This window comes from Stenella coeruleoalba, assembly GCF_951394435.1.
Source record: "Stenella coeruleoalba genome assembly, chromosome: 18".
Taxonomy (NCBI): domain Eukaryota; kingdom Metazoa; phylum Chordata; class Mammalia; order Artiodactyla; family Delphinidae; genus Stenella; species Stenella coeruleoalba.
Genome location: NC_137164.1, coordinates 24,419,174 through 24,431,498, shown reverse-complemented (window position 1 = coordinate 24,431,498; position 12,325 = coordinate 24,419,174). Strand labels below are relative to the sequence as shown.

Sequence of the window (12,325 nt, the reverse complement as noted above, 5' to 3'; positions counted from 1 at the left end):
TATGCAGAAAATTATAAGACACTGATGAAAGAAATTAAAGATGATACAAATAGATGGAGAGATATACCATGTTCTTGGATTGGAAGAATCAACATTGTGAAAATGACTCTACTACCCAAAGCAATCTAGATTCAATGCAATCCCTATCAAACTACCAGTGGCATTTTTCACAGAACTAGAACAAAAAATTGCACAATTTGTATGGAAACACAAAAGACCCCGAATAGCCAAAGCAATCTTGAGAACGAAAAACGGAACTGGAGGAATCAGGATCCCAGACTTCACACTATACTACAAAGCTACAGTAATCAAGACAGTATGGTACTGGCACAAAAACAGGAAGATAGATCAATGGAACAGTGTAGAAAGCCCAGAGATAAACACACACACATATGGTCACTTTATCTTTGATAAAGAAGGCAGGAATGTACAGTGGAGAAAGGACAGCCTCTTCAATAAGTGGTGCTGGGAAACTGGACAGGTACATGTAAAAGTATGAGATTAGATCACTCCCTAACACCATACACAAAAATAAGCTCAAAATGGATTAAAGACCTAAATGTAAGGCCAGAAACTATCAAACTCTTAGAGGAAAACATAGACAGAACACTCTATGACATAAATCACAGCAAATTCCTTTTTGACACACCTCCTAGAGAAATGGAAATAAAAACAAAAATAAACAAATGGGACCTAATGAAACTTCAAAGCTTTTGCACAGCAAAGGAAACCATAAACAAGACCAAAAGACAACCCTCAGAATGGGAGAAAATATTTGCAAATGAAGCAACTGACAAAGGATTAATCTCCAAAATTTATAAGCAGCTCATGCAGCTCAATAACAAAAAAACAAACAACCCAATCCAAAAATGGGCAGAAGACCTAAATAGACATTTCCCCAAAGAAGATATACAGAGTGCCAACAAACACATGAAAGAATTCTCAACATCATTAATCATTAGAGAAATGCAAATCAAAACTACAATGAGATATCATCTCACACCAGTCAGAATGGCCATCATCAAAAAAATCTAGAAACAATAAATGCTGGAGAGGGTGTGGAGAAAAGGGAACACTCTTGCACTGTTGGTGGGAATGTAAATTGATACAGCCACTATGGAGAACAGTATGGAGGTTCCTTAAAAAACTACAAATATGACCCAGCAATCCCACTACTGGGCATATACCCTGAGAAAACCATAATTCAAAAAGAGTCATGTACCAAAATGTTTATTGCAGCTCTATTTACAATAGCCAGGAGTTGGAAACAACCTAAGTGTCCATCATCGGATGAATGGATAAAGAAGATGTGACACATATATACAATGGAATATTACTCAGCCATAAAAAGAAACGAAATTGAGCTATTTGTCATGAGGTGGATGGACTTAGAGTCTGTCATACAGAGTGAAGTAAGTCAGAAAGAGAAAGACAAATACCGTTCGCTACCACATATATATGGAATTTAAGGAAAAAATATGTCATGAAGAACCTAGGGGCAAGACGGGAATAAAGACACAGATCTACTAGAGAATGGACTTGAGGATATGGGGAGGGGGAAGGGTAAGCTGTGACAAAGTGAGAGAGTGGCATGGACATATATACACTACCAAACGTAAAATAGATAGCTAGTGGGAAGCACCCGCATAGCACAGGGAGATCAGCTAGGTGCTTTGTGACCACCTAGAGGGATGGGATAGGGAGGGTCGGAGGGAGGGAGACGCAAGAGGGAAGAGATATGGGAACATATGTATAGGTATAACTGATTCACTTTGTTTAAAGCAGAAACTAACACACCATTGTAAAGCAATTATACTCCAATAAAGCTGTAAAAAAAAAATAAAAATTCAAGCCAATTTGTAAAGCTTGTTTTTTTGGTTCAAATAAAGTATAAACTACCTGTTTACATTTGCCAACTTTTTAAAGGACCTGGCTTCACTATAAATCTCTGTGAGGTAACAAGAAAAAAAGAAAAGCGGGTCACTTCCTCATCTGTGTTCCCACAACATTATGTAGAGATCTTTATTGTAACATTTAAAGGTTGCATTTTAATTGTTTATTTCTATATCTACCTCTCTTCATATGCAGGCAATTACTAACTTCAGGAAAAACAAAACGCATATAAGAAAAGAAAAACAACTGTAGTTTACTGAATGGTTCAGCTGTGTACAGTCCTTGTGCCATGATAATAATGCAAATACTGAATGAAGTTCTAAACAAAATGATTACCTAATATTTAGGAAAAATGGGAGATAGGAAGTATGTATGTGTAGTGGGCAGAGGAATGGTGAAAGAGAGCTAAACTGTAATTTTCCATAGTAGGAAATCAATAGACAATGCCTGACACTGAAAAGTGAATCAAAAAATGTCAATGAAAGTATATTGTTTAGTGATATGGAGGTAAATATCAAAAGAAACAGCTCAGAGTTGAAAGTGGTAGCCTCTGAGGAACAGGAAACAGGAAAGTGTCCCAGGACAGATAACAGAGAACTGGCATCTTTCATTAAAAGCCTTGAAAACTATCTGGATCAAATTTCAGGCATATTTAACAATTGTTTAAAAAAACAAAAACTCAAATAAAAATTTAAAAATAAGCGAAGGAAACTAAGCAGCACTCTGATCTGTCTCCACCTATTCAGAGTGACTTCTGAGACAGAACTGAGCTGGGTTTCTATTCATGGGAGTGATGAGAATCAGTAGCGATGAAGACAGGCCACTTCGAGAAGGAAGGACTACTAACCAGTCTGAGCCAAATCCTGAACGTGAAGCTAAGGGCCACTTTGTTCCTGAAAGTGTTTTCATTTGTAAAACTGCTTATGACCATTAGGGAGAACTTGGGTTCTTTTCATAGGAAACGGTTGTCATTTCCTGGACATTTGGCTAGAAGACACCGCTCCCTAAGCCCTAAGGGAAACCAATGGGCAGTCTTGCTGATAGTTAGTGCCCAATTACTTCGATTCATCTCCTTGAAAATACAACTGTTCCCTGATGCGTGATGTAAATAATGTGCAGTAGCTGAATGTTATAATTCCCAGGTATGATATGAGAGGAATCCTTATTATTTGCTTCCCTAAACACTCAACCAAACCACCTACTGGGGTAGAGGAATCTGATGATAGGCACCTCAGAAGCATAAATAGCTGTGTAATCAAGTGAATTTTTAAACAACTTATACAGAGATAGTAAGATTTAATATTTCCACTCTAGAAAAAAATTCCAAGGAAAGTTTTAAAAATTCTCCTTAAAACATAATCACAATAAGAAATATATGTAATTATCATTTGTAGGATTTTATTGTTTTAAATATGGCAGCAAGCCCTTTTGGGGAAGGGGGAGCTACAATCAAATAAGATTCAATTAAGTAAATAGGAATTCCCCAAAGTAACAATCTCTAATTACATGAAAATATCCATGGAAATGTGATGAGACAGAAAATTACTTATAATTGCTAAACCTCCTCTAAAGGAAAGTATAGTGTGCAGCTCAAAGAAATACTTTCTTTTTAACTTCTTAATTTGAAATTTTTCAAACCCATAGAAAATTTGAAAGAATAGAATATGAACACCCATATATCCTTCACCTAGATTTCACCAGTTGTTAAGATTTTACCACTTTGTGTTCTCACTCTCCCTTGCTCTTTGTGGTGTGTGTATTTGTTACCATTCATCATGTCTTTTTTTTCCCTGAAACATTTGGAAGTAAGTTGTAGAAATCTTTTCATTTTATCCGTTAAATATTTCAGCATACAGCTCCTAGGAATAGAAATATTCTCCTTGCAAAAAAATCAATAGACAGAAACCTCAATTAAGTAGTCGGAAGGCCAGAAGTGGGAGCTCCCACGCCCTGTGACAATAGCAGAGCCCAACAGGAAGAAGAAAAACTTCCTTTTCTTGCCTGGCAAGAGCTCAGCCAATGAGAGACTAGCAGGACTCAGCCAATGTAAAGTCACTACACTTTGAACTCTCAATTCCTCCAATGGATTCTTTGTTCACTATAGCTCTCCTGACTTCCGTTTTCCCTTTTAGAAGAGTCCTTCCTCCTCTTCTTGTTGCATAAGGACTTGCACGTGGCTTGCCATGGTTAGCGATCCTAAACTGCAGTTCTTTGTTGATCTTGAATAAACACATTTTTGCTGGAGAAACAATTTGAGTCTATTTGTTTTAGGTCAACCCCCTCATAAACACAGTACCATTATGGTACCTAAGAAAATTAATATTAATTCAATATCATTTACGCTTTCTCAATTGTCCTAAAATGTCTTTTACAGCTGTTTTCATTTCATCTCCTGATCCAGGATCCAATCCAATCTCATACATTGAATTTGGTTGTTACAGCTCCGGAAGGAATGTTAAAATAAGGCACAAAGGGTAATCTTGCAACAGGTGACAAACCCCAGAAATCATTGATCACTTCCCAGGATGGTAGGCCCAATTAACTGTGAGGCTCCCTTTTTTTTTTTCTGAAGTGATACAAAGTTTAGGGCCAAAATTGAATTGGTCCAGACAGCAGAAGAGGGATTATCTTCTTAAAACTAATGCTCTTATAAAATGTTTAACCCCTTATGTAAAAGTAAGGCTGAAAGTACAGAGTACATCTCGGATAGCAAACTCAAGCATTAAAAAGTGCCACAACATGATCTTGTCTAGGACATCAAATTATTAAGCTGTTCAAAGATATCTTGGATTCACCCTAGGTTTAGAAGAATAATTTTTAAAAAGGTACATTTGACAATAAGAATAAGAGTACTATATCCCAAATTACCTCTTCTGTAGCTGCTCATCAGACATTTGCAGCTCCTCCTTTAAACGCATATACCGGTCTTCTCTCAGCAGCCTAGAGCCATCATAGAGGCTTAGCTCTCGGTCATGGATCAATCTAATGGGATAGGGGAAGGTCAGCAAACAAATTAATCAGTTTTGAACACTGAAGTTATTAGAGGTAGCATCAGTCAGTTAATATTTTAGTCATATGTATTATTACTGGCAATTGAGTCTAGCAATTTTGTTAAATGCACCTTTCGAAATTTTAAGTTGGCTAGTGCTGTTATACTTGGCAAAAACTGTTGGTTTCTGTACTGGAGGACAGTAGTCATGGTTACTAGATGTGAATAGGGAGGAGGAGGAGGAGGAGCTAGAAACGGGAAGAAGGAAGGAAATGAAAAGAAACAGCTTATTGGTAAAGTAGCAGGATACAAAATTAATGCACAGAAATCTTGCATTCCTATACACTGATGATGAAAAATCTGAAAGAGAAATTAAGGAAACACTCCCATTTACCACTGCAACAAAAAGAATAAAATACCTAGGAATAAACCTACCTAAGGAGACAAAAGACCTGTACGCAGAAAACTACAAGATATTGATGAAAGAAATTAAAGTTGATACCAACACATGGAGAGATATACCATGTTCTTGGATTGGAAGAATCAACATTGTGAAAATGACGATACTACCCAAAGCAGTCTACAGATTCAATGCAATCCCTATCAAACTACCAGTGGCATTTTTCACAGAACTAGAACAAAAAATTGCACAATTTGCATGGAAACACAAAGGACCCCAAATAGCCGAAGCAATCTTGAGAAAGAAAAACAGAGCTGGAGGAATCAGGCTCCTGGACTTCAGACTATACTACAAAGCTACAGTAATCAAGACAGTATGGAACTGGCACAAAAACAGAAATATAGGTCAATGGAACAGGATGGAGAGCCCAGAGATAAACCCACGCACATATGGTCATCTTATCTTTGATAAAGGAGGTAAGAATATACAATGGAGAAAACACAGCATCTTCAATAAGTGGTGCTGGGAAAACTGGACAGCTACATTTAAAAGAATGAAATTAGAACACTCCCTAACACCATACACAAAAATAAACTCAAAATGGATTAAAGACCTAAATGTAAGTCCAGACACTATAAACCTTATAGAGGAAAACATAGGCACAACACTATATGACATAAATCACAGCAAGATCCTTTTTGACCCACCTCCTAGAGAAATGGAAACTAAAAACAAAAGTAAACAAATGGGACCTAATGAAACTTAAAAACTTTTGCACAGCAAAGGAAACCATAATCAAGACGAAAAGACAACCCTCAGAATGGGAGAAAATATTTGCAAATGAAGCAACTGACAAAGGATTAATCTCCAAAATTTACAAGCAGCTCATACAGCTCAATATCAAAAAATCAAATAACCCAATCCAAAAATGGGCAGAAGATCTAAATAGACATTTCTCCAAAGAAGATATACAGATTCATGTGTCATACAAACACATGAAAGGATGCTCAACATCACTAATCATTAGAGAAATGCAAAAAAAAACTACAATGAGATATCACCTCACACCAGTCAAATGGCCATCATCAAAAAATCTACAAAAAATAAATGCTGGAGAGGATGTGGAGAAAAGGGAACACTCTTGCACTGTTGGTGAGAATGTAAATTGATACAGCCACTATGGAGAACATTACGGAGGTTCCTTAAAAAACTGCGAAGAGAACTACCATACGACCCAGCAATCCCACTACTGGGCATATACCCTGAGAAAACTATAATCCAAAAAGAGTCATGTACCACAATGTTCACTGCAGCTCTGTTTACAATAGCCAGGGCATGGAAGCAGCCTAAGTGTCCATCGACAGATGAATGGATAAAGAAGATGTGGCACATATATACAATGGAATATTCCTCAGCCATAAAAAGAAACGAAATTGAGTTATTTGTAGTGAGGTGGATGGACCCAGAGACTGTCATACAGAGTGAAGTAATTCAGAAAGAGAAAAACAAATAGTGTACGCTAACACATATATATGGAATCTAAAAAAAACAACAAAAAAAACGTTATGAAGAACCTAAGGTCAAGACAGGAATAAAGACGGAGACGTAGAGAATGGACTCAAGGACACAGGGAGGGGGAGGGGTAAGCTGGGATGAAGTGAGAGAGTGGCCTTGACATATATACACTACCAAACGTAAAATAGATAGCTAGTGGGAAGCAGCCGCATAGCACAAGGAGATCAGCTTGGTGCTTTGTGTCCACCTAGAGGGGTGGGATAGGGAGGGTGGGAGGGAGACACAAGAGGGAGGAGATGTGGGGATATATGTATATCTATGGCTGATTTACTCTGTTATAAAGCAGAAACTAACACACCATTGTAAAGCAATTATACTCTAATAAAGATGTTTAAAAAATAAAAAAACTAACACAACATTGTAAAACAACTAAAAAAACAAAAAGAGAAACAGCTGAATGACTGACTCAGGATAACCATGAGGTAAATATTAATGAACAAGGCAGCTGGTACATATTCACTTGAGTCTAACATAACTCTTTAAGGCGTAGTATTATCAAAATATTTCTATCTTTACAATTACAGGATTTAAAATATCTATAATCTTTACAATGAAATAACTAATGCTATTTCATATACCAACTATGATGGGACCTAGCCATCCACAGCACAAACAGCATTGTCTTCCAGATGTTGCAGAGGTTGAAACCTGCTGTTCTAGGTCTTAAACCAACCACTAAAGTTTCCTGATGCCCATGGTACAGTCGCCCCACAGACCTCAGCTCGGTGAGCACTGAGAAGAGGAGAGACTGCATAATGCAGAGGCTAAGAGCATGGGCAGTGGAGTCACTCAGACCTGGGTTCAAGTCCCAGCCCCGTATCTTATTAGCTGAATGGACTGGGAAGGGGAAGAACTAATCCGCCTGTTTAAATTTTTTTTTTTTTTGCGGTACGCGGGCCTCTCACTGTTGTGGCCTCTCCCGTTGCAGAGCACAGGCTCCGGACGCGCAGGCTCCGCAGCATGTGGGATCTTCCCGGACCAGGGCACGAACCCGTGTCCCCTGCATCAGCAGGCGGACTCTCAACCACTGTGCCACAAGGGAAGCCCCCGCCTGTTTAAATTTTATCTTTTATAAAACTAGGGCAATAATACCAACCTCACAGTATTGCTGTGAAAATTGAACAGCTAATGTAAGGCACATGCTTAACATAGTTGTTCTCGATCTTAGCTGCAGATTAGAATCTACTGGAACGCAGTTAAAAATGCCAATGTCCAGGCCTCATCCTGGATCAATTACATCAGAATTTGAGGAGGTGGAGCCCAGGCATCAGTAATTTTTAAGCCTCATTCCCACAAGGAGATTCCACGGTTGCGCATCTGAGAAACACTGGCTTAGCACAATGCCTGGTGTAGAGAAAGTACTCAATTAATGGTAGCTGCTGCTGCTATTACCACTACTTGGCCTAACAGGCAAGAGATAGCCAGTAAAAGGAGGCAGTAGGTATTATTTTGTTTGTGTTTGTATTTGCCTGTTTAGAGGAGAAAAATACTGTAAATCTATAGAATGTTTATGGTAAATCACTGGAAGTTTGTGGTTATTACTTTTAAGTGCTCTCAGATTGAATCGAGATTAATGCAGTGTTCTTAGAATCCTTAATTACACTCACTATTTGCATCTTGTCAAGCACAAAAAAACTTTTGAATGGTTAGTTGGGGAACTAGATTATTTCACTTATTTGAAATTTCCCAATAAGTTAAAATTTAGATTTAAAAGTTAAAAACAATGTCTACAAGTGATAGAATCAAGATGTAACAAACAAACAAAAATGGTATCACTAATCTCCCGAAGTGACACAAGATGGGAATAGTTTCCATGAAAGTTACACAGGAAGTCTTAACATTAAAGAGAAGTTAGCTAGGAATGTGTGGATATTTGCCCCACCTAAACTGAAATAAGAAAACAACAGTGACACAAATGTTCAAGTTTGTAAACACAAAGTGAACTTTAGCCTATAGAAAATATAATCAAAGAGCTATTATACATTTTATATAAGGAACTATACTTTCTTTCTCAAAAAAGAAAAATGCTGACAGTATCACCAATAATTTAGATTTAGGATTGAAAAGGAGTTTGTGAACAGTGAAGCTTTGACATACTGCAGAAACTTCAGCTGTATGACATTGCATATATCCATCAACCTATATAAAGTTTCAAAATTACTACTTAAAAGTTTTCTTTTTTCAGCTCTTACACACAGAATTTTGCTATGGTGGTGGCTTTTCCCCAAATGTTCATTATTTGAAGTTTTACTCTACTGTGCTTAAAACAATAAAAATATCTGCTGTTCTACTTGGATATAGAATTATAAATTCCTCAGGGACTATGTAACCCAGTTTAAATTAGAAGATTGAGAAAGTTCCACGTCTGCTGCTTACGAGGTGTGTTTTTGTGTGTGTGACTCATACAGACCTTTGTAATACAGCGAATGTACCAGCATTGACTCTGTGAATGCCATCCAAGAGGACCAGCTTCCCTTCCAGAGCGGCATTTACAAGGGGTGAGGACCGCCAGGCAGTGTCTCCATTTGGAAGCGTGTATCTCTGCTGTAGCAACTCACGCGCTGTCATATCCTGAAACCAATCCCCAACACCCACCAAAGAAAATGCAGAATTAATTTTTAAGACATGGAGGATAGTTTCTTTAGCTATAGAGTTACCTCTCTCTGAATATAACATTCCATACAACAACTGGGGAGTCATCTTCTCCAATCCAAAGAGAAAGATATTCAGAAGCTTTTCTTGGTCATTTGAATTTTTTTCCTATTACTCAGCCACACAATATATATAGTCCGGGTTTTGTTCTGTTTTGTTTTTCTTCTCTATTTTATTTAGTATTTTCCCCCTCTTTTAAAATGTTCACTTGGTATCTACACAGATGACAGCAGTAATTTCTACCCAACTTCAATGGAATTTAACTCAACCGGCTTTACCCCTGAAAGGGCCAAAATATATGGCTTCCTTTTTAAGAACTAGAGGCCATACAAACTCACTGGGAGGAGATGCTTATCAATGATGTGCATTTTCTTGCAGCTGAGTTCTCCCGAAAAGCCATGCTAGGAATCACCACAGTTATTCATTTAAAGAGGCTTGAGAGTGGGCAACCTTGTCTTGTTCCTGATCTTAGTGGAAATGCTTTCAGTTTTTCACCATTGAGGATGATGGTGGCTGTGGGTTTGTCATATATGGCCTTTATTATGTTAAGTTCCCTCTATGCCTACTTTCTGCAGGGTTTTTATCATAAATGGGTGTTGAATTTTGTCAAAAGCTTTCTCTGCATCTATTGAGATGATCATATGGTTTTTCTCCTTCAATTTGTTAATATGGTTTATCACATTGATTGATTTGCGTATATTGAAGAATCCTTGCATTAATAAATAAACCCCACTTGATCATGGTGTATGATCCTTTTAATGTGCTGTTGGATTCTGTTTGCTAGTATTTTGTTGAGGATTTTTGCATCTATGTTCAGTCTCGCCACTCTTATTCAATATAGTTTTGGAAGTTTTAGCCACAGCAATCAGAGAATAAAAAGATATAAAAGGAATCCAAATCAGAAAAGAAGAAGTAAAGCTGTCACTGTTTTCAGATGACATGATACTATACATAGAGAATCCTAAAGATGCTACCAGAAAACTACTAGAGCTAATCAATGAATTTGGTAAAGTTGCAGGATACAAAATTAATGCACAGAAATCTCTTGCATTCCTATACACTAATGATGAAAAATCGGAAAGTAAAATCAAGAAAACACTTCCATTTACCACTGCAACAAAAAGAATAAAATACCTAGGAATAAACCTACCTAAGGAGACAAAAGACCTGTAAGCAGAAAATTATAAGACACTGATGAAAGAAATTAAAGATGATACAAATAGATGGAGAGATATACCATATTCTTGGATTGGAAGAATCAACATTGTGAAAATGACGATACTACCCAAAGCAATCTACAGATTCAATGCAATCCCTATCAAACTACCAGTGGCATTTTTCACAGAACTAGAACAAAAAATTTCACAATTTGTATGGAAACACAAAAGACCCCGAATAGCCAAAGCAATCTTGAGAACGAAAAACGGAGCTGGAGGAATCAGGATCCCAGACTTCACCCAGAAGGGTGAGCTGTGACAGGGCGAGAGAGAGGCATGGACATATATACACTAACAAACATAAGGTAGATAGCTAGTGGCAAGCAGCCGCATGGCACAGGGATATTGGCTCCGTGCTTTGTGACCGCCTGGAGGGGTGGGATAGGGAGGGTTGGAGGGAGGGAGACGCAAGAGGGAAGAGATATGGGAACATATGTATATGTATAACTGATTCACTTTGTTATAAAGCAGAAACTAACACACCATTGTAAAGCAATTATACCCCAATAAAGAATTTAAAAAAAAATTAAAAAATAAAATAAAATAAAGAGGCTTCAAAATGGAGGAAACTGAGGAGGAGAGCCATCAGATGAGGTACAGGAATTGACAAACAATAGCACTTACAAGCAATTTTTTAAAATTAATTTTTATTGGAGTACAGTTGATTTACAATGTTGTGCAATTTTTAAAAGCACATACACAATGTACTAGTGCTAAAACAGTGTAACAGGTTTAAGCAAGCTATTAATAGTAGCATATAAACATCTACTTACTGTAAAAAATTTTGGTGCTAATAATATGAATAACTTTTTCTTACATGTGTTAATGTTGAAGATAATAGTTTCTTTTGTGTTATCAACTTCAGATAAATTCTGTAGAACTTATATCAAACAAAAGTTAAACATTTAGTCAATTTTATCCAAAAATGTAAAGGCTTTTGTAAATTCTTTGATACCGAACTCCAGTCTTAAGAAGATGGAAAGTGAATGAATTTGTTTATATCCACAGTGGCAACAAATCTGTACTGAAATCAAGATTAAAATGTAAGTCTTGATCATTTCAATTTTCTCACTATCAAAAAAGTACTGACTTAGGAAGCAGAAATAGGCTTATATTGAATCATAATGACACTTGAGAAACAATAATATTCAAACTGATGAAATAAAAATTCAGGGACTTCCCTGTTGGTGCAGTGGTTAAGAATCCCACTGCCAATGCAGGGGACATGGGTTCAAGCCCTGGTCCGGGAAGATCCCACATGCCTCGGAGCTACTAAGCCCATGCACCACAACTACTGAGCCTGTGCTCTAGAGCCCGTGAGCCACAACTACTGAGCCCGCGTACCACAGTTACTGAAGTCCATGCGCCTAGAGCCCACGCTCTGCAACAAGAGAAGTTACCACGATGAGAAGCCCGCACACCACAACGAAGAGTAGCCCCCGCTCGCCGCAACTAGAGAAAGCCCACACACAGCAACGAAGACCCAAAGCAGCCAAAAATAAATAAATTTATAAATAAATAAATTTAAAAAATAAAATAAAAATTCACATTTTAAGGCAAGACAAGAAAAATTTAAACGTAATTTTTTTCTCTGCCCGT

At 37.4% G+C, this 12,325-nt stretch overlaps 1 protein-coding gene across 3 annotated transcripts in view; it reads right to left on the bottom strand.

The window, feature by feature from the left end:
• Positions 1-12,325, bottom strand: part of VWA8 (von Willebrand factor A domain containing 8) — a 364,890-nt gene that overhangs the window by 247,144 nt on the left and 105,421 nt on the right. For all 3 annotated transcript variants that reach the window (XM_079902720.1, XM_079902719.1, XM_079902721.1), the window contains 2 exons: positions 9,268-9,428; positions 4,762-4,875 (listed from right to left, as the gene is read on the bottom strand). In XM_079902720.1, the coding sequence (XP_079758846.1) occupies positions 4,762-4,875; positions 9,268-9,428 (275 nt within the window). The remainder of the gene's footprint in view (positions 1-4,761; positions 4,876-9,267; positions 9,429-12,325) is intronic.